Source organism: Acipenser ruthenus, chromosome 1, assembly GCF_902713425.1.
Source record: "Acipenser ruthenus chromosome 1, fAciRut3.2 maternal haplotype, whole genome shotgun sequence".
Classification (NCBI taxonomy): Eukaryota; Metazoa; Chordata; class Actinopteri; order Acipenseriformes; family Acipenseridae; genus Acipenser; species Acipenser ruthenus.
This window is the reverse complement of record NC_081189.1, coordinates 22,950,229-22,974,419: the sequence shown is the minus strand read 5'-3', so window position 1 is coordinate 22,974,419 and position 24,191 is coordinate 22,950,229. Positions and strand designations below refer to the sequence as shown.

General features: G+C 37.6%; 1 protein-coding gene across 4 annotated transcripts in view; it reads left to right on the top strand.

The window, feature by feature from the left end:
• The window catches only part of LOC117962518 (CDC42 small effector protein 2), a 59,838-nt gene extending 35,929 nt beyond the window's left edge, over nt 1-23,909 (top strand). For all 4 annotated transcript variants that reach the window (XM_059022241.1, XM_034903784.2, XM_059022247.1 and 1 more), the window contains exons 3-5: nt 17,236-17,337; nt 19,846-19,957; nt 21,492-23,909. In XM_059022241.1, the coding sequence (XP_058878224.1) occupies nt 17,236-17,337; nt 19,846-19,941 (198 nt within the window). In that variant the 3' untranslated portion in view covers nt 19,942-19,957; nt 21,492-23,909. The remainder of the gene's footprint in view (nt 1-17,235; nt 17,338-19,845; nt 19,958-21,491) is intronic.
• Nucleotides 23,910-24,191: the final 282 nt, after the last annotated feature.

Genomic DNA, 24,191 nt, shown 5'->3' with positions numbered 1-24,191 from the left:
TTTGCCAGGAATACAAGCCTGTCGTCCTGCTCTGGATTAAAGGCGGCATGCTTTTTTGTTTGTATACATCGAATACACAGATGGGCGTACTTACAAAGCATTTTCAAAACTGATTCGCTGGTAGGATGGGACCAGCAAATCAGATGCTAGTTAACATGAGCAGGAAAAGAAGAGCATGCCCACTGCTTGTCTGGCAGAAATACTGTAAATAGCAAGACAGGGCGTTCGGTGCAGTTTCGTTGATAAACTTAAATAATGTTATTAACTATGCGCGTTACAAAAATGTAATTATTGAATCAGTTGTCCAGTATTTATATCAGTGTGTATAATGAGGAATGGAATCAATCAAAAAATCGATTTTCGATTTTAATCGTAGCAGCCCTAATTGCATTCACAGTTTGCTGTTTGGTTGAGGAAGTGTTTCATGGTAATGTTGAAATCTGCAGCAACATCTTTCTTTTTCAGTATGGTGGTGCATTATCCACCGCTTCCAACGCTTGCACTTTTGTCTGCAAGAATATGATGTGTGAGCACTATGGCAACTCAAAGTGCATCATAGGATCTGTAGTCCCACAACAGCACTAAAATACACTACAGAGGCACTAATCTGGATGCAACTTAATACATTTCCCAATATCCTTTTTTACCCAGCTGTTTGAACTAGAGCGATATGTTTTAATTAAAAATGTTCTTCCTTGGGTGGCCTCCAAAAAAATTCGCACTCGCAGGAAATTCGTGTTAAGTGAATTCGTATTCTAGAAGTAATTTACAGTAAGTGACTGCTGTATTTGTCCTGGACCATGTAGACAATTCATAGTATCAGGACATTCGTCCAATTGGAGTTTGTTTCAACGAGATTTGACTGTATATCCCTGTGCAATATTTCAAATGAAGAGCACTAGCTGTAGTAATTTAACTGCTGTGATGTGGTGATATCAGATCTTGCTGCTGTTGACACAGTCGTTCATTTGGTGACATCTGTCAAGGTGTCAATTTGTCAGCATGGCAAAAATAGTGACCAAAATATTGACAGTTGTCATGTAGTGAATCATCAACCTTTGTTTATCTAAAACAGACTAAGTGCCCACTCCTTATTTGTATACTAGTATACAGTACATTTATTATGAAAATAATAAGAGTAGTTATGTGTGTGAAGTTTACATAAGACATTTCAATAAACCCATACCAGCAGGATAATAGTGCATTTTCCATTTATTTTGTCCCAATTTATAGTATTAAATTGCTGTTAAACTGATAGGTGATGCCAAAATATGCTGCATGTTTTGATTGAATGCATTTATGGTGTTCATTAAAAAGATGGGTTGTCCATCTATGGGTTTGCATTTTCACCTTGTAAAAATATCTTAGGAGCGCAGTACTGTATCCAGATACCTCTGCCTAGATGTGTTTTGAAAGAAGTCCAATAATAAATGAGTCGGTCTCATAGGTAGGCAAACCTGAGATGGTTGATGAGGAGCAGATGATAGAAAAAATTAAAGTGACAGACAAGTAACACCCTCTTTAAAAATAATCGCATGTCCAAACTCAATTTATATTTGAAAAACTTAGTACAAGCTACTATAGCTGTCTGGTGATGGCATACTTCCCAGTTTCACTTTCTTTCAGACAATTCATGTTTTGCATTTAGTAAGAGACATGAAACATTGCCTGCCTTGTCCTTATATGGTAAAAAAATGTCTATGAATCTGGGACACTAGTCAACCACTGCCACATGAAATCCTGGTACTGTAGTTTGTCTGAGCTTCAGATGTATTTTTGCTCTTGACCAAAATCTCCTGTTTTCCAGTAGCTTTCATACTGTATTCCTGAGACGGCTGTAGCTACTGTGTATATAATGATCCTCAGAGTACATGATCATATTTGCATGTAGGGTCCTGGGCCAGTTGCAGAAACAAAAGAACAAATGCAAGTCCAGAAATACAAAATCAAAGACAACCAAATACACCGTAGTTTTAAGGCTGTGTTAGAAGGTTCGAAGGTTCATTCGCTAGCCAGGAATTCGAAGATTGTTTTAAACCTTCGAAGGTTCATCAGGCACCATTCACGCATGTTTTTTTTGTTCCTCTGTTAACAGAAACCATTTGACAATGTGTGAATACTATAAAATCACACATTAAATGAAATTTATAATTAAAGTTTGGGAGGAGGGTCAGACACCAATCTCCGCATCACCAAATTGAATCATTCAATTTACACATTAGCTAATTTAAATTGTTAGCACTATAAATACCCTCTTCACTTCTCTCTCAGTTGCGTTTTGATTTCATCGTAACCCACCACCTCCCCATCTCCACCTTTCTTAACAGTTTTTATGTTTTATCAATGGGGGTCTCAGCCTCGTCCAGTCGGCCAGGCAGCGAACCCTCAAACCAAGTTAGATTTGATGCCAAATGAATGTGTATATACAGCATACTTTTCTGTTAAATCGCATACTCCGCATTCTCTACAGTAAATATTTGTAATAAAACATTTTGTGATTGGTGTTTGTCCCGAACTACTGAAATGTCACTCGCATCTAAAATTCGATCTTTTGATTTGTATAATGCATATTACTTAAACAAAAGTTGTTGTATTAAAATCCACTACCAATTATACATAGCAACTCTATGTGGCACCGCTGCTTTGTATGGAGCAGTTTACAGTATCCAAAGCACTGAGGGGATACCTGCAGCAGTTGTAGTGCTTCAGTAAAATATATACTGAATACCTAGTGTACAAGACAGTGTAAGAGAAGTGCTGTGGTAGAATATATTTTGAAACATACAAAATATACGCTAACACTAATAATTTTAATTTAATAAACTGATCACCGTCCGCCCCTCCCCAGCTCGTGTTATCCAGAGGCAAACCTTTATTTCTTCATTCTCCATCTCGACAGCAAAGCGTTGTATACAGTAAGCTGTATTGAAAGAAATGTCTCGAAACCCCTCTGCTGTTTGGGATTTTTTTGTTAAATGCCCAGACGACCAAAAAAAAAAAAAGTTGAATGCACTGTGCAAGTGACTGTTGATGCATCAGAGGCACAACCAATCTCCAGGGTCACTTGACATGTGTAAGTTCATAATAATAATATTATTATTATTATTATTATTATTATTATTATTATTATTATTATTATTATTACTGTTGTTGTTGTTGTAGAAGTAGTCGTGGTAGTAAAATGTGACTGACTGATAACCTGCTTGGAACGGTGACTGTTAAATTAAGTTTATTTTGCCTCTGCTGCAGTTCGTGCTGCTGCAATGCAAGCTTACGTGCAAGCAGCATCAATTACATGCAAGTAAACAATGTGTATTTGTATTTTTATTAACATTATAAAAATATACTGTTCTGTATAGTGTATTTTAAACTACATGTGAATGTTTGTTTGTTTGTTTGTTTGTTTGTTTGTTTTATTCCATTTATATGGATTGCATTCAAAATAGGATTTTCAATCCAATACAAACAAGTAGCTATGGTGACGTCACCAGTAAATTATGCAAATTAGTACCATGGAAGGTTTGAACTTTCCTTCGGTAATGTGTTCCGAACCTTCGAAGGTCAAAATGTACCCTTTGTGGCAGCCCTACAGTAGTTCAATGTTTTTTTGTCTTATTATTTAATAGGGGCAGTGTAATTGTTAAACAATTTGACTTGAACTACCTTGGAAATGTATTTGTTTTCAAACAGAAAAGTTCTCTTTCTGTGATTTAAATTACAAACAGCTAATGATAATGTAATGAGTCTGCTAAGAAATAATAATAATAATAATAATAATAATAATAATAATAATAATAATAATAATAATAATAATAATAATAAACTCTGGCAGATCCACCGCTTTGTTTCTTGCTTGCAATCAATTCAGACAAAACCTTTAAAATGACAATATTTCAAATGAAATAAAGTATGTGCTTTATTTAAAACAAACAAATCTATAATGGAGTTCTACGGTATGTATGTATTTTGTCTCTAAGTATCGCATACTTTGTACAGCTGTTCAGGTACAGCAGAAGATGGGAAAGATCTCCATACCATATGTGAAGAATACTGTACTTGTATTGTAATACTTAATGGAAAAGGAAAATGAATGCTCCGGAACATACTTCACAGTATTAATGGGTTTCAGGTTTATCCCTGCAATACATCATACAATAACAGACATCTTATGGTCCACCTTGCCCAACCCAGGTATCCAATATTGGGAAAGATTGATTATCTGTGATGCAGCTGAAATAGCCTGTTGGGTGATGAGGAGCACATAACTCCTTTGCTTTCAAGTCCAGGTCAGACAGAGTCTTGCATTAACAGAGAAAAAACACATTTCTGCTGATTTTCCTTGATGAGTGAACAGAACAGTGTTTACACTGCAGTCTTTCCATTGTGTTCCTTAGCAGAATGCAGGGTGTACTTGCCTCCCTTCACAGTCAGGTGGTCAGCATACCCCAAAGTAAAACTGGTTAAGGAGACAAAAACAATCTCTAGGCTCTGCTTTCTCTGGATGAGATTCTGTAAGGGGGATTGGATTTTCCTCATTTTCCAGTATGAGTGAAATAAACTCTCATAAGTACAACTCATAAGTCTGACATGCTTTTAGATTTATAGACCTTGTGCCCAGAATGTTTAAAGATTAATGGACATTCATTAGAGAATGAGTGCTTTAAAGAGGGAGCCTACAGCCTCCCTGGGGGTCCTCCAGATCCTGAAGATTCACAAACTGTGTAAGCAGGTGAAACCTTTGAAAAGCACCAGAGGCTTTAGCTCTTAAATTGGGTGTATTGTGAGTAATCCTAATTTAAACAGTTGTAATTTTCAGATTGGATACTGTACAGTAATCTTCATCAAACTACCTGCAGGGCCCAGTTTGACAGCAGATCTTCTAACAACTGCATTGCCAGCATGCTATATGAACCTGAGCTCGGGAATCTGTTAGTGCTGCCCATGTAATTGCTTTTGCATCTACAAAAATATATTCCATGCTATTATACTGTAGGTAGATGAATCTGAAGCATTTTTCAGTGGGTCATTGTAATTGACTTGATTGATAATGTGTCAGTGTGTGTTACTGTACCTCCTGGTTGCATGTTCAATTTCAGCCTGGATCTGTAGAAAATGGAATCCATGTTCTACACAAAAAGATATCCATATCCTTAATCACACATTTGGCATGAATCCACAGTCTTTTTGGTGGTTTGTCAGAGAGGCCAAGGATATTACCACCTTACCTTCAAAAGCACCGTCTGTACTGTATGTACTCTTTCGAGCAATGAAGGAATGTCATCTCCAGTAAAAGAAATACCTTTCACAATTTGTGAAAAAAAAAACCCCAAATATCAGTAAAGTAGTACTTTCCCAGTATAAAAATTACCACTGTGGGTGTTCACCAGTAATTTCATCCCCCTGAAATAGTGGCGTTTCATATTGCAAACCTGTTACAAATGCCCTGTTTCAGGGGGGGATGAAGTTACCTGCGCACATCCCTTTTGCTCCCCTAGAGGTCATTTTTAAACTGGCCTCATTGCAGCCGTCAAAAGTAATAAAACAAATAAAAAAAAGAGATAATAAGCAGATAAAAATGAAAATGTTTTGCCAATGCAGAGGGCATAAGGTATTCCTTTTTAATACTCTTTCTCATACCGAAGACAACCTACTGTACTGATTATGATTCTTTTGTGAACTCTGCATAGCTTTCGATAGCAGAGCATTTAAATTTTTTCCAGCCGGGTTGCCTTTGAGCTACAGTTAAACACAGTTTAATCGTGACATTTTAAACATTGCTGTACGTGATCAACAAAAAATACTTGCCTCCACTGCTTTTCCTGAAAAAACAAGCTACTGCAGCAAGGTTCACTTAAGTTTGCCTCATCAAAAAGGTATTTTTCTCTACAGGCTTCAGAATTTTTGCTATTCTGAGCAGGTGGAATTTGACATCAGCTGTGTAGCTTCAAGTGGCACAATGGATAATGGAAATAGTTTTACAGGTAAAAGGATTGTGTAATGTATGAAGACCAGGCACACAATAATGTAAGTGTAATCTGACCCCCCAGTTTAACAGAACCCATTTCCCAGTTGGGATGAAGTGCTGTAAAAATGACATCATACAGATGCAGTGTGGCTGGCTGGACAAGCCCACATGGAGATCAGTGTAAACACACAGCATGCTCTACCTTAGTCACTCAGGGCCTGTTGGTAGGATTGGGAAAAGGCTGGATTATTAAATTTGGAATTCCCTTAAAATGTAATTTACAGTACATCATCAGAGACCACGTTTAAATGTTGTGCTGATGAACTCCATTGTATACAGTTTGCAGTGGGGCCTGGGGCTCCAGTTCTTGCCAGGCTAGTTCTGGGAAACCCCCTGCCCCTTTCCTTCCACTTTCATTCGCAATTCACTGGAAACAGCAAGTGTCATATCTACATCTGAATTGCACAAGATACACCCTGCTGGATTGAAATCCAGAATAGAACATTTTCAAGTTCCCATATTCTTTAAATGGAGGTTTATGATAAGGGAATTATCATATCGAATATGCAGTGTCTACATTTGACCCTGGTAAAATAAAATTAGGGTTCTGGCATATTAAATAAAAGTAAAATGTAAAACGGGTGCAATGTTAAAAACTAGGCCAATAAGTTCTGCAGGGCGTATTCTGAGCAGCCTGTCTGACAGCATCCCAGATATGACAAATTGCCCCGACTCTTGGTACTAGTTCTGCAATGCAGCGATTGTAATGACGAAATACGTTAAAGGAGTGTAGAGTCTGGCTATCTTTTAAAGCAGCAGGATATGAAAAGCCTTATTGCCCCCTGTCTGTTATGTGCTGCTTCAGGTGTATATACAGTACTGTGCATTTAGAAACGTGATGTAGTGTATATGGGATGATTGGGAATGGAATGAACCAATTAAATGAGATGCCAAATAAAACAACAATGACAATTAAGAAAAAGGTTACTAGATGTACCAGGTATAGAACTGCAACTGCTCTTGATTTTAATGCTTTTTATGTTGAAGAGAATCTGATTGACTCCCGACAAACGTAAAAATCAATGTATACAGCCCATTCCTAATGAAAAAAGCTAACACACACAGTATGTGTCTTTTAGAAACAAGTGCCTTTTAAACTCAAAGGACAAGCATTTAAAATGATATTTACAGTGCCCCCCCCCCCCATCATTATCCATTCTCTTGACACCTTGCTTGAGTCATTCTCAGCTGATTATTCATTTCCACACTCTGTTATAGTAGCATAACTATGGGGCAGCAGTGTGGAGTAGTGGTTAGGGCTCTGGACTCTTGACCGGAGGGTCGTGGGTTCAATCCCAGGTAGGGGACACTGCTGCTGTACCCTTGAGCAAGGTACTTTTACCTAGATTGCTCCAGTAAAAACCCAACTGTATAAATGGGTAATTGTATGTAAAAATAATGTGATATCTTGTAACAATTGTAAGACGCCCTGGATAAGGGCGTCTGCTAATAAATAATAATAATAATAATAATAATAATAATAATAATAATAATACTATAAAGTAAGAAACAAGTATCAAAGTATTTTGGTACAGTTATGTTCCTCTCTGAAACTTTGCATTTGACATACATTTTAATCAGGGCAGCTTGTCCGTACACAGACACGCGTGTCCGTGTCAAGAGTTATCCATGTCCATGCTGGGATGTTACGTCTCCTTTACAATGAATCCCTGGAGTTGCAGACCAAATTGCATCCTACTTCAAGCCAGTTTTCACAAGAAACTAACTGGGTGACGCGACAGAATGGAGCTACAAAAAGCCAATCTTTGCAAGCGTATTTCTAGTGCATGTTTAGAAGTAGTCTTAATGGGTTCAGCCAGCAGTACAGGGGGTGTGTGGTGCTGAGGGATATTGCCACTTCTCGGGTCATTCAATACAACACACTTGAGGCACGGTGCAATCCCACAACACACAACCTGTCATGGTTATTGCTCAAACTAAGGACACAAGACTGAAGAAAACAACATTATTCTGGAGCTTGCACATGTTAACATGTCCCTTCTACTTTCCTCATCTGTTTTTTTGAATATGCTCCACTGTGGCAAAGCACTTAACTGAAATATGTGCTGAGATTTGGTGATGTTGGGACTCTCGGGTCATAAAACAAAAAAATTATCTGCGTGCAGTCTGGGTAATCCTTACACATGTGTTTACATGAATTTTTCAGCTTTAGCTCATGCGCCTCAAGTAATGGAAAGGGGTTTGGGCTTGTTCCATGTAAACACACTGTAAGCCATTAACTGAGGTCTTTTAAATATTAGTTTGCTTTATGTAAATGGCAGGCTGAGTAACTGGTCAGCATTTAGTGTTTTACCATTCTCCAACACAGCACCCACACGTATATGTTATAAAGGTTCAAGGTAATTTCCAGACTTTTATTTGGTACTTTTGGCACTGGCCAAGCTAATTTATTCTGCCAAAACAAAGTTTAATGGAATACTTTGGTTTCCTCTACAAGCAAAACAATCTTTAATGCAATAGTTTCCTATGTGCTTTTTATAATGTGTGGGGTTCAATCACCCTTAAAAAATAAAGTTAAAGTAAAACAAAAAAACAATAGGAACTTTGTTGTGACAGCTAAAGGCTTAGTAAGTCTAACGTGCAATTTTGCATTTTAAAAATTGGTACCATATTAATATAAAGAAGGTGATGATGGGATGTGTACTATTCCAGGTGAAATGACCAAGGAAGTGCAAGACTACCTGAGAGTAAGGCATTTTAACTGACCTTTAACCAACACTAACCAGCCAGAAATGTTGGGAATGTAAGTAAACTGAGAATCACCTTTTCTGCATTGACTGAAGTGTCCATTAATACAGTCCTGTGGGTGTTACTCAAATGGTGACGTTTATAGAAAAGCCTCGGAGGATTTAAAAAATAAAACCGTAAGAGCGGTTTGACAAATCAAGTCCGCAGGATTTGTGCTGCTGTATAGCGGCGCAAATCATAGAGCTCAGATAAGATTTATTGGATTATTTCATTAGCAATTGTAAAAACCCCTTTAAATATCCTGGAGTGTTCAACATTCATGCATCTTCTATATGTGGAAGTATCCTTGACTATTGCCTGGAAGATTTGGTAAGTAGTCGTGTGCATAGGGTTGTCTTTTATAAATATGCTAACCCTGTAGGTTGTTTCCTAGTAGTCAAGCTGTTTTAGAATTTTTTTTTTGTGCCAGCAGATCTGCTACATTGTTGTCATTTCTGCTATCTCATCAACTCCTCATCTCTGCTACATCATTTCCCATGTTAACAATAGAGTTAGAATTCCACTGGCTGTTTTTTGCAGGAGAGCGTTAGTGCTCAAGAAGATGCATATTAATGACTGTGATTTTTAAAATAATACAATTGGGAGGAAACTGTTGGATCTAGGTCAGGCAGGTCAGTGGAATTATATTTGATCTGTCTGGTTGTGCTTGGAATCTCTTGATTGCTTTCATACTATATCTAAATGCCATATAGCTGCGTAAAAATGTAAGCAGCGTTTGTTCAGATATTATCTGCTTGTTCTTGATAGAGAGCAGTGTAAAATATTGTATCAGTGGAAGAAAAAAAAATGACTAGCTTCACCTTCATTGTAAGGGTTTTCTAAACTATTTTCTAATGTTCCAAAATGTAATTTTATATGTTACTGGATTGCAACTGCATCTGCACTTCCGTTCATCTGAAACCGCATGCTTCACAATCATGTGACCTGCGATCAGTCGACTACAGGTACCAGTTTTGACCGTCCCTTTTTTATTCGACTAGTGCTACCCCTAGTAAGTACTATGCAACCATGAAGAAATCAAGAACACAAAAAATATTTTCAGAGTACTTGATAGAAAACAACCATACCAGGGCAGCAGTGTGGAGTAGTGGTTAGGGCTCTGGACTCTTGACCGGAGGGTCGTGGGTTCAACCCCAGGTGGGGGTCACTGCTCCTGTACCCTTGAGCAAGGTACTTTACCTAGATTGCTCCAGTAAAAACCCAACTGTATAAATGGGTAATTGTATGTAAAAAATAATGTGATATCTTGTAACAATTGTAAGTCGCCCTGGATAAGGGCATCTGCTAAGAAATAATAATAATAATAATAATAATAATAATAATAATAATAATAAAGATGTTGGTGTGAATTTTTACAATGTAGATATTTCCAGTGGTACATGCAGTGTAAGATTTGAAGCAAGCTTACATTTTCACTGTAGAAAGTATTCACGTGAATTCCAGCACTGCCGTAGGTCTATATATTTGTGTCTGTAAATTTAGTTATATTACACCTCCTTTGTTTTATTCAGTTGGTAATATTTTTATACAGAAGTTATCAGCACTTGTGTTCCCATGCTTCAGTGAATCATTGCATGCTTGACAGCATTTTCCTTGAGTGAAGCCAAGTGAAGGAAGTAGCAGGAGTTCCGACCATATGACTTCCTCAGCTCTGTCAATATTCTTCATAAAACATCATTGCCTTGACCTTTTCTGTGCAGTCGCCTGACTAATACAAGCAATTCCGCCTAAGAGAATACTGTGGAAATAGTTCATTTCTTCCACACATGAAGTCAAAGTTTACGTCCTGTTTTTGGTGTCTCTTTGGATCATGCAGTGACCTAGTGTCACACTAAATTGCTTATTATTTGGGAACATACCTTGAGTCTGGCATATCCGAATGTACGGCATAACGGTGTCTGTGTTAGCGAGGGACTACTGTATATATGGTGTTGTCTCGTGATTTAAAGCCAATCAGAACAACATTCAGAGAAAACGATTTGTTTTGTCAGAGAAAGTTATTTTTTTAAGGTAAATCCCTTTTTGAAACTTTGGATGAAAGATTTAATAGAACATGACCTGACAAATGAGAAACATTAGCCATTTGAAGAACATGTAGATACAAATGCCATGTACTGTAAATGGTTTTCTCATGTCTTTAGGAATCCTGTGATAGTGTGACCTAAAATATATAAAATAAAAACAAAATACATGGCAAGATTGGATCTATTTATTTAGATACAGTACATTTTTATAAAAATAATAAATAATACAAATTGCAATATTTGCACATCCTAACTTGAAACATAAAGTAAGGGAGGGGTGAAAAAAAGCAGATTTACATTTTAGATACACGGCATGTCATTTCAATTCTGTAGGTGCACACCAGGGAGATTGATTCATTTTAATATTGAGTAAGAATTCACTGAAAAGGCCCAGTGTGCTCGAATTGACACCCGGCTTCAATTATAGATCTAGTGTGCTGACCTTTTCCAGTCTGGCAGTTTTACTGTATTGTTGAACTGACACTTGCACCCACAAAATGATCACTATGCAAGTCTATATAAATTGCATTAATGAGGCATTGGATTCTCGGTCTTTAGATTTACACAGACAAGTAGGTATTCTTCCGAGAAGCTTCACAGTCAAATGGCACCAACATGACATTCACGGTTATTTGCGCTGTATTAAAGCTGAGCAATAAATCTCTAAAGCATGAGTAACGCTAACTTTATTTAATGTGGTTTCTTTACTTTTTCATTCAGGGATCAGTTATGGCATGGGAATAGAACTCTTAGTCACATTTGGTGCATTCTCTTTTTTTTTTTTAAATCTAGTTACTCTACTTGCAAGATTCCATAAAATTGCTTGCTGGAATAGTATCCAAAGGGAGGGATCATGTTGTTTTTTTTACTATTTTTTTTTTTTTTTTTTCTCATCAATGTACAAACTTGTAAGTTAAACATTTGTACAACAGGCCATTTGTTAGCAGCCTGAAGTGGTACAGTAGGCATAGAATTGAAGTCATGTCAGAAAACCCTGCCAAGCTGTATTGATGGTACCTAGTCAGAGTAAGAATATGTTAATCTCTCAGTTTGTAAAAAGAGATGGTGATGCTGCAACATACTTCAGTATTGCTTGTTTTGACAGACAGCTGTATTTGTAGTGTTCCTTTTCATTCCAAGTCATCATACTGTAGCTGTTACTAGCAGTAAAAACTGTAGCATACTAAAATTAACTTTGTTTCATTGTATTGAAATGAAGGTCTGTTTACATTCCCTGTTTAAAAAGACAACAGCTGTCGGAATGTGCAGGCCGTTTGTCACTGTGGGTGGGTGCCAGTGCCCAGTGATGGAAGTTGTCAGACAATTGGATTTACAACTAGGAATGTAACCTGATGTATATGTGGGCTTCCTGAGTGGCTACACCTGTGCAAGTACTGCAAGATATTGTTATTGCTTTGGGGTCAGTTCAAAAAGATGGTCGGCTTTTGTATGTGTGAACATCATTTGGAAAAACAGTTTTGAATGTAGGTGAGCACAGATCACACACTGGTGAAAATGACAGGGAATAAATGAGGATTTGTTTCATGGTGATGAAAGCTGTAAGATCCTGAGGCCAAAGTCATCAACCCAATTGTGCTTAACATTGCCTCTATTGTGAGCCTGCCTGACCTTGATGACCATAAACTAAAAGTCCCCTTCTTACACCTAGTTCTAGAAGGCCATGCCAAATATGTGGTGTGATGTGACCATGTGGTTACTTTGTAATCATTTTAAGATGTATTAAAAGTCGCATTTACAGTGACTAACCAATAATGTCTTTGATTTCTGTGCAATGTCATGTCCAAATCTGAATAAAAAACAAGTTAGCAGTGTTTCTTAGTGATGTAATCCCAAGCATTGTTGACAAGACAAGACAAATGCAGGTTTATATTAATGCTGGCCAAGTAAAACTTAAAACACTTCCAAAGCAATAATAGATCAGGTACAGCTGCACTGTAGAGAGGATTACATTACATTGTTTACAGCATTTCTGTTGTGAACAGGAGTGTCCATTAGCACAACAAAAACAGCATTGAAATGAGATCTTCAAATGGCTTTAGGTATGTCTGTTTATAAAGACATTCATTACTTTAATGTTATGGCCATAGATTTGGTCTCCGCCAATTAAGTCACTAACTGAGAAAGTGATTCTGCAGCATACGAAAGCACAGTACATCAGTAACTTGTACTCATTTTTCATGTAGTTCACAAAACACCTTTTATAAAGCAAGATTTTAAATTATACACACTTGGGCTCATTTACTGTACAAATAGTGCCAAAAACATGTGCTTCTGATATATATTTGAAAATATATTCTGATTAGAAGCTCTAGCGGGCTTCTATCAGGGGGTGCATGTCCGCTGGAACTTCACAGCATCAACTGTGAATCAAACTTAAAATAAATCCATGCAAGTACTGGCTTTTTCATTTTAACTTGCCGCAGTTCACATCTTTTGGATGGCAAATACTAAACAAAGATACAATTGGTCCAAACTAGTTTAATTTTCCACCAAAACCATCCAATGCATTGATTGAAAGCAACCAGTCCTATACCTGCAGCTGCCGAATCAGTCAATCTGTCAGCTTTCAACAACAACAATTTAGGAGGCGGTGTGGTCCATTGGTTAAAGAAAAGGGCTTGTAACCAGGAGGTCCCCAGTTCAACCAGCTCAGCCACTGACTCATTGTGTGACCCTGAGCAAGTCACTTAACCTCCTTGTGCTCTGTCTTTTGGGTGAGATGTTGTTGTAAGTGACTCTGCAGCTGATGCATAGTTCACACATCCTAGTCTCTGGAAGTCACCTTGGATAAAGGCGTCTGCTAAATAAACAAATAATAAAAAAAATGAGACACAGACAATTCAGTAATATTGCTCCATTCAAGTATCTGGCAGTGTCCAGATAAATTTGGCAACTCTGACAAATAAAAAGTTGATAAAGTTTTTTGTTTTCTCTAATGATGTATGTAATCCTTTTCTAAACGTTTTTGAGACTATCTTTCTAAAACTTCTCAGCGGAAGGGTACCCAGCAATCAAGTTCAAGGTAAATCTAGGTTTGAAAGTGTTTTTTGTACAGAGAATAATGAGAAAAATAACTTAATAGCAGTAGTTCCCTCTCGATGAAGGCTCTACCATGTGGTAATTGACCTTGACTTTCGTTAGATTTCCTTCGCCTCTGGGGAGGCATAACTTCAGTCAATTACCACACGATAGCCTTCATCGAGAGGACGCTGTATCACTCTAAAGGTCTGATAGAATCACAGCTGGGATCCACAGACTGGGTTCCTCCAGTGTTTGTTTAATTGTGTTTATATTGCATTGAAAAACACCTGAGCTCCCCCCATTGAAACCAGTTTTTCAGATTCTACCTGCTGTTTGTTCTTGGTCAAAATATTTAAAAAAATCACCTTAACTACAGATCTGATTATACAACAGTGATGTGTGAACTTTTCACCACCCTTACAGTTTGCATTGGATTTGCATGTTTTCTATCAATGATTTCCCTAACACATCACAGTATGAGTAAATGCATTCTAATGTTTATATGTTCAAATCATTAAAGTAAGGATTTACTGGCAGACTTGAAAAAACCCTTTTTAAAAGCAGTGACTGGAGCATTGCTTACGCCACGACCAGTGCTACTGCAGTGATTCATGTTTAAAACCAGACTGTTTGTTTTATTATGTTGGCAGCTGTACTGTGTGTGAAAAGGTTACAGTAAATTAGTAGTTGGTGCACTTGGGGTAGTTGCCAGGTCATATCAAACGGAATCTTACAAAATGCCTGAAGTAGTTAATTGATAGTAAATATTTTGTCTAGATGTGTGTAGCACATTGGTGTCCATAAATAGACACCTTGTGGTTTGATGTACAAATCAATCATTTAGCTGTCTGTACGCACTGTTACTAGTTAGTTGAATACAATACAGATTTTCTAGAATAAAAATGCACACAATGTGTTTAGAAAGGAAAGCCTTGTTAACAGGCACTGACACCCATTGAATATGTTTATTAACATCTGACAGGATTGCCTTGAGATTGAAGATGATTTACAACCTTTTTGCACTGGGGGGATATCTTTTTGCACTGGGGGGATATCTTTTTGCACGGGGGGATATCTTTTTGCACGGGGGGATATCTTTTTGCACGGGGGGATATCTTTTTGCACTGGGGGGGATATCTTTTTGCACGGGGGATATCTTTTTGCACTGGGGGGGATATCTTTTTGCATGGGGGGATATCTTTTTGCACTGTGGGGGATATCTTTTTGCACTGTGGGGGATATCTTTTTGCACTGGGGGGGATATCTTTTTGCACGGGGGATATCTTTTTGCACTGGGGGGGATATCTTTTTGCATGGGGGGATATCTTTTTGCACTGGGGGGATATCTTTTTGCACTGTGGGGGATATCTTTTTGCACTGGGGGGATATCTTTTTGCACGGGGGATATCTTTTTGCATGGGGGGATATCTTTTTGCATGGGGGGGATATCTTTTTGCACTGGGGGGGATATCTTTTTGCACGGGGGATATCTTTTTGCACTGGGGGGGATATCTTTTTGCATGGGGGGATATCTTTTTGCACTGGGGGGATATCTTTTTGCACTGTGGGGGATATCTTTTTGCACTGGGGGGATATCTTTTTGCACGGGGGATATCTTTTTGCATGGGGGGATATCTTTTTGCATGGGGGGGATATCTTTTTGCACGGGGGGATATCTTTTTGCACGGGGGATATCTTTTTGCACTGGGGGGGATATCTTTTTGCATGGGGGGATATCTTTTTGCACTGTGGGGGATATCTTTTTGCACTGGGGGGATATCTTTTTGCACGGGGGATATCTTTTTGCACGGGGGATATCTTTTTGCACGGGGGGATATCTTTTTGCACGGGGGGATATCTTTTTGCACTGGGGGGATATCTTTTTGCACTGGGGGGATATCTTTTTGCACGGGGGGATATCTTTTTGCACGGGGGGATATCTTTTTGCACTGGGGGGATATCTTTTTGCACTGGGGGGATATCTTTTTGCACTGGGGGATATCTTTTTGCACTGGGGGGGATATCTTTTTGCACTGGGGGGGATATCTTTTTGCACGGGGGATATCTTTTTGCACTGGGGGGGATATCTTTTTGCACGTGGGGGGGGGATTATTTTTTTAACTTGTGGAACAATTGGATGCACCATAATTAGTCTAAATGCAAATTACACAAATTTATATAATGTCTTTTTACACTTAACACTTTTTTACACTTTACCAAAAAGGACATTATTATTATTATTATTATTATTATTATTATTATTATTATTATTATTATTATTATTATTATTATTATTAGCAGTTTTAATTATGCAATGCAATACAACACACATACAGTTTCACTTTTAATTTTCTTGCTGTCTTTTTGTAAAGTAAAGGTTAGTGAAATTATGATCCTGATTTTGATTTATTATTCATCAATGGTCTGACCGGATTTACCTTTTTCAAAATGACTGAGAAACTGAAAACTGCCAACTGCTGTCATCTCTGTATTAATTTCTGTGTGTAGGCTACACAGAATGTGTACCACTGTTTAGTCACACATCATAGGAGTCGCCTCATATGATTTGTCTCTCACATGATCCCACTCTTTACATGAAGCAGTAAACCATCTTTTCATGTGACTTTTGAAGCTGAAGTTCGATCAAATCAATACCTGGGGATTTCTAATAAAGGGAACATGCAGAGGAAATCCCTGTGACGTTTAGGAAATGTACAAGCTCTGTTCCTTTTTACAGGTCAAGATACATTAATGTTGATAACATTATTTTTTGAATGACTTCAAAAGTTGGCATTTGAAGTTTTGTTCTTGTAATCCCAGCCATCTAAAACTGATTCCAGTGCAAACATGTATCGGGTACAGCTGCAGTACAGGGTGTGGTAATGGTATTGTATCTGTCTGTGTAAACAGGTGTCTATTTGCAAGACTGCTCATGAAATTAGAAATGGTGTGTTTTGTTGCTGTACACTGCTTTAGTCTCCATTAATTTGACCAAATAGTTTTAAATCAAATCATATGAGAAGTGGAATCCCTCTGCCATTCAAATGTTATCCTGTGGTAACGTAATACAGTAGTTGTAAAGAGTCCATGTCCAGCAGTCTGTTACTAAGCCTAATAACTGATTTGATTTGAAGTTTTTTTTGTATTAAAAAACAGAATTGTTCAACAAGGAAATAAGTCATCCTATAATAATCAGAGTAAACACCAAATATACTTGAGTCAACAGTCTAGAGTCCCTTGCTAGTATAAAGTCTGACCATCTCAGATGTTATCTGTCTGTGTGTATATATGGGTGTGTGTGTGCACAGTATGTATAGGCATGCTCCTTTTGAATTAAATGATTTAACCTTCATTGAGTTGTGTTTCTATTGACAGAAACGGCGAAGGCGGATCGACCGCAGTATGATAGGGGAGCCAACAAACTTCGTGCACACAGGCCATGTGGGATCAGGAGACCTGTTCAGTGGCATGAATTCAGTAAGTATGTGAACATGTAGAGGTCTTTGTGTGGGGTATGATTTCAGTGAGTGTGTGAACATGTAGAGGTGGGATGACAATCTAAGTGGTGAAAACTGAATGAGTGGTGATAAATTACAGTCCTGGAGAATCCATAGTCTTCTAGATGTATAATTTCACTGTACACAGTAAAAATGCATTATCATAACATTAAGCAGCTTGAACAGTGCAGTTGCAAAGATAATACACTGTTCAGTAATAAAGCAAAATATATATTTAACTCATTTGATTGCATTTCACAAAAAAAAACTTCAAGCTGAGAAGCCTTTATAAATATGAAACCACTTTTAGTTTACATTATTAAAGCGCCAGACTTTTACGTCTACATTCCAAGTTTGATTGTCTGTCTTACAATGCAAGAACAGATTAAAGCTATAGTTTCACTGACAGTGGGAAAGTAAAGTACAGGAGACTCCAATAAGCTCCTTAGCAAGCAAACAAATATTTACCCAAAATGTTTTTGTGTTTGTTTGTTTCCGGATAAACCAGGTACAGTACTACTGGATGTTTTTCACCAGAATGGCATACTGATGTCTTTTAAATGATCTAAACTGTGGCAGATCTAAGTACTACTGTACCCACTGTCACACAATTAGAAATACAGGAGAAAGAGGTCTGAGTTCCAGCAGGTTTTCAGTTTTAAGGTTGACTATTTAGGCCACGGTTTACCTACAGAAGATACAGAATCAAAAACAGAAAAAGTAATACAACTGTAAGTCTTTCACTTCCCATTATACAGTGGTGGGGTGGATTTAGACAGCCTATTAAATGCTGTTAATTACTTGAAGGGAGTGTTGAAGAGGGTGTTTATGTAATGTAACAATGCTGAAGGTTTTAATGTGATTGGATAGAGGACTATTTCTTTGATCTGTTGACACTAATATGGATGAAGTAGTTCAGGCACTGCTCATAAATGACCCTGGTTGGGAGGGGGGAGGGGGGGCTTTCTCATAAATTGTAGGTCTCAGTTGTCCTCCAGTGCACCACAGCACTGTTTCTTTTTTTAGAAGTACTGCAGGAGGCATACTTTAGGTTTTTTGGTTGACACACAATACATAATTCAAACAACAGCCAAATCTTAGAAGTTATCTTATCTAACCACTCTCTCAGTAAAGAACCGCTCACCACCATCTCTCAAATCCTCATTATACACAGTTTCTGTTATTTTTGGCTGTTGGTATGTTAAATGTACGTGGGTTTCTGCAGAAAGGTATTCAAGTGGGAGTTTCCATGGTTCAAATAATGCCCTGGGCTGTCCTTTTGCATTGAATATTAAGTCATGTTTGGAGTGTTTACCTAAGAAATCCAGTTTAATTTCACTCGTCAAGTTTGTATTTGTAAATGGTAATTCTGACAGAGCAACTGCCTGTACATCACAGAATACTGTAGGTCTGTTAGATGTAAAGCTGCGTTACCCGTGTATAAAATGGCCAATTGATTATCCCACTATATGCATATATTGCATTTAAAATGATGCATGTTACAGTGCTGACATCTGGAGGATGCATGGCAACTGAAGAGCAGGTCTCTGAATTTGTGGTGATTTGTATAGAGAGAAGCTAAGAAAAGCGGTTACGTTTTCCTTGGTTTGTGTATTTTGAAAATAACTGTTGAGTTTAATAAAAAATATCTCAGTGTACTATATGCATAATTTGCAGTTGATCTAATAGTTATTAGTTGGAGGATTTTTTTTATTGAGATTTTTTTTTTTTTTTTTTTTTGATATTTTGCAGTAAGTCATAATATGTGTGTGGATTGTTGCCTGGCAACATCAAAAGTATTGGAAAAAGGTGAACATTATGTTACACAAAAACAAGATCAACCTCCAGCATGCTCCTGCCAGGTGATAATTATACACAAGATCAACCTCCAGCATGCTCCTGCCAGGTGATAATTATACACGAGGTACTGAAATAAACAACATGCTTATGTTGTAAACTGATTGCAATGCCTGGAGTTGAGATTGAAATCTCTCTTAATGAAAAATACATTGGTCTTAATGGGCACCCATCCTGGTAAAAACATGTAAAAGTATTGAGCCACCTTGATGGCATTGAATTATTGTCTTTCCCAATCCAGTCTTTCATTACAAAAATGTTCATTTGACCCCTACTCCCACATTTCTTAAGCACCTCTTTTTATACCATGATAAGTAGTCTTTTGCTGTGGTTTACTAAGAACCCCTGCTTCTAGGATTGATCTGAATGGGAATGAAATGGTGTGGACAACAAAGGGGTCAGCCTTTATCTGTATTGCTTGCACCTCTCCTGCTGAGAAGCTTGCTAAGAAGTGAGGATGTGAACATTCCTTCAGTGTTTTGGAGGGGTAGGTCTTTTCACACACACACACACACATACAGACCCTCACTCACTCACTCACTCACTCACTCACTCACACAAGCACAATGTGGTGGCCTGTCAAAGCACTCATTTGCATTTGACCCATTATCTTCTTTTCTTCTTCCTCTAGGTGAACTCTATTCAGAACCAAATGCAATCTAAGGGAGGTTACGGAGGTGAAGCCATACCAGTAAACGTTCAGCTTGTAGATACAAAAGCAGGGTAGCGTACAAGTATGTTTGGTAAGTGTCGACAGCACTCTACTTTTGTTACTTGACTGACATACAGTTTGCCTTATGTACTGTAGCTTACAGGTCATCATTAACCCAACATGGATAAGTGCAGTGCTATTATGTTGTGTGGTTTTATGATGAACACGTAACTAGCAAGATGTAACTGTTGGCTTTCAGTGTTGCTAGTTCAGCAAAAGCTTACAAAATCTAACCTCTTGTATCAGTAACTACAACTGTAATGTGAAAACAAGCCTTCTACTTTCACAAAGTTTTATAAATCTCAGAAATTTGAAACGGCAAAGTGCATATTTGACAATGGTATCCAGACAACCTAACATTAAGTGCACTACGAGGAACGCAACATCATTCACTATCATAATTCAATAATTAAACAAGAAAACGCTGTGACAGTCCCAATTAAGTCACATGGCGAGAATTTTATCAGTGTTACATTTCTGAGAGGGAAACCACACAGCATGATAAAGAATAAAACACTTTAAAATGTATGCTGATTATTAGCATATAACTGGGCAGATAGTTCCATGCGTTTATGCCACATTAGCATCTTGCCCTCAGCTTCAGGCATGGGGGGTGCCTATATTCTCAGACATTATACTTCTACTCAGACATTACCGCAATGGCCGATATACAAAACCAGAGGAGTAACTGAATTTTCACAGAAACACGTTCATCAGAAATAAGCCTGTGCTTTTGTTACACAGCTATATAATACTTTTAGATTGGAGAAACACAGTTCTTGCTGTGATTCGGGTGAAGATCATTGGACCTGCTTCTACACTGTAGATTCACTTCCTGTGCAGCACGTACCCCACTTAAAGCCATATCTGCAGTAGATGGAGTTTGAAGCCTGAGGTGGCTTCCTGATCTTACTCTAGAGCGAGTGAATCTGCAGTGTGGCAGGTTTAAATGGGCTTCAGCAGAGTCTAATTCTGGATAACTAAACTAAAGGATGAAAAAGCACTTGAGAAACAATCTTGATTATACCCCCCTTGTATGCGCTCATTTTTTATGGGTTACCTTTACTTTCAGGAAGGGTTTTAGTTTAGTTTTGCTGACCTATTTTCAAGCAAATCTACACATCAGTGAGGGTGACCACTTTTGAAAAAGTAATTTAATTAATTTACTCCATTTTTTTTGTTTGTTTAAATTGCATCTAATTACCGTTTCATTAGGGCTGTTATGGCAGCAGTTTGGCCAGTAAAAATCTACACAACTGCATGGCTCATTTAACAAAGGCTACAACCTGAATAGTTAACAGCTATTCAGTGAACCTAGCCTATCCAGACTTGTAACTACTGCTGTTAGATGCAACATAATCACATAACACATGTCTATTGAAAACTTCAGTCTGAGGTGAAACTGTTAAAAATAACAAATTGTCAAGTAGTCGAACATTCCAGATTAGGCTGTAAGCAATGATTAATCAGCTTTGTTAAATTTACTTTCTGTGAATTCGTTTTTGAAGTTACAGGTAAAGAATAAGCTGTTACTAATGAACTGTTTTTTTTTTTGTTTTTGTTAGGTTCCTTCTCTGTGTGTGTGTCCTTCCTTGTCTCCCTTTTGCCATTGGTGGCTGCTTTTCGTGTTCCTCATAATGAGAAAGAAGTGATGGTCCGTCATTCATCCTTCATCCCTGTGACTGTTCTTCAATGCAAAAAATACATGACAGTTTGCTGGTCCGCTCTGAAGATGTTGTTCTGTTGGAACAATTCTGCCGTGCCTTTCAGCAGTTCACACAGGCTTGCCCGAGTAGACATGGACAGTATGTTTCTCCCCCTAAATCTAAACTAATACAGATGTTAGCATGACCTTTTTTTTCCTGCAAGTGCCAGTGCTAAGTGTTACTACGCTTTTCCTTTTTTTGTAATTTGCTATGAGCATTTGTGTTCTCTGTGTTTTAAAGTTGTTAATGTTTGAAGGTCTGGAACCTGCAAACACAATGATTTTGTTTTATTTTTAAGTATCTTTCCTTTTTTTTTTTTTTTTTTGCGCTCCCTGTTTGGCTGTCAGCATAGTAGTTGACCGCGTGTTTGTGAAGTAGCTTTGTACGGTGGCCTGTTGGTGCCAAAATGCCCGTTGCTGCGGAATGAAGATACTGTTGCTGACAAGAAATAAGCTCTAATATTGGCACAAGTTGATGCCATTCCATAGGAAATAGAATTGTATCTTAGCTGCTTAACATTTGTTCTCTGCTCAGTTTGTTTGTTTTGTTTTGTTTTGTTTTAATGAACTGGTCTCAAAATAAAATAACTGGCATTGAAATTGTATTCTGCTGTAAATGTTCAGTATACTTGATTTTAAAGAATCTGACTTTGAGTGTGCAACAAGTATATAGTTATGTGCATAATATAGTGATGTTCTTGTGCTCAGTACTGGTGTGGCAACCATATTGATATGACATTAAGTCTTGCAGTCTTCTGCAGAAACAGTCTGATCTACTGCCTACATTATTAACTTTACACTTCTTTTTTGAATAAACCTTTCATAGTAAATGTCAGCTTTTGTTTACCAAATATGTAGGGTCCATGCAGGTTGCCATGGGCAACATTTTGAGCTCTCTGAACAAATGCCAGTACAAATACCATCAACAAACAGGGTGACTTCTTACTATTTTACTTAAGGATGTTTTGCTCAGGTTAAAAGGCATAGTCTAACTTCTATAAGAGTTGTGTACATTGTATAATAATATTGCACTGTTTTCTAATGTTAGTGTAAAGTGTATATCTAGAAGATTAAAAAAACACAAATAAAACCTGTACAATAAGGTTGCTCACTGGTTAGCTAGAAGCCTTTTTTCAAACACTTTTAATTAACATGTTGCAAAAAACAATGCAAATCATGAATAATTAAGCTGAATAATTGTCTGAGGTACTGTGTATAAGATCACTTTAAAAAAAAAAAAAAAGACTCAAAAGAACTGGCTTTCATTGTATGGTAATCTGAGGAAATGGGTATACTAGAGATTGCATTTAAGTAAAAAAATCTTCATCTGCCAAATTCTCTCAGTTTTTCATGACGGGCCTTCTAACTTGCCTTGTATATTCCTGTTTACTCAGATCCATAGCTACTCATTTATGTGGGGTTTGTGATGTGTTACATGGAGATAGTGCAGCAGGGCTTGCTTTTTTTCTGAATGAAGTCTGGATAATGCCACCACTCCTGATCAAGCACATTTAAGAAAGAAGTAAATGACCAAAAAGATGTGTTATAAAAAATAAAAAAAAAACAACACTTTTGTGTCCAATCTTATAACCCCCAATGCCATGTGGCTCTCGAGTGCTACTGTATGTTTGTAAATAGTGTATTCTGTGTTTATCGCTCCCTGTGGTCATTTTATTTATTTTTTTGTTTGTTACTGCCTGTTTTCAAGTGTTGCATGGCAAGCCACAGATAGGGTCTGTCAGTGTTTCAGCACTGACTGGTTATGTGTTTCACTCTTGGGCCAGATGGCAGGGACAAACATTCATTCCCTCTGTGTTTGCGTATGTGGTATTATTTATGAAGCCCCAATATGAAAGCACCTAGTGCGTTTTGTCATTGTGATTAAATCAGCCAAATGTGGACAAGATATTTTAAATAAAATGTGTAACAAAGCCCTTTAGGAAAAAGCTCTTTAATAAATTGATGGTTATTTTAAGCACGGTAATTATGATTTTAAGGTGGACTGGTGTTTGCAATAAAGTGTAAACATTGAGAGATATATGGTGACACCTTTGCCAACCTTGTGGTGAAATCATTATTATTTCTGCCATATTGATCTGGTAGTGACTATTTCTGCCTTTTTGACTCAATAGCAAGGAAAAGGAGAATACACTTGCATATTTTTTTATGATACATATACATTTTGTACACCATTCATCCCTAATTACATCCAATACCATTGTAGGCTTGTAGATTATAAATTGTCTTTAGCTGAAATAAAGAAATGTTTTCAGTGTTATTTATTAGTTTGTTTTTTATTGAAGGGTTCTGTTATTTGCCGTAATGAAAGTTCAGTTCACATCTTTTGGACAGCAAATACTAAGCAAGGGTCCAATTGGTCCAAATGTGTTTTATTATCCACCAAAACCAGCCAATTAATACTCTGCACTGACAAAAGCGACCAATCCTGTACCTGCCACTGCTGAGTCAGCCAGTCACAGCCTGTCCGCTCAACTGAAGCTAAGAAAGCATCTTTCAACCACAACAAACCGAGACACGGACAGTTCAGTAATATTGCTCC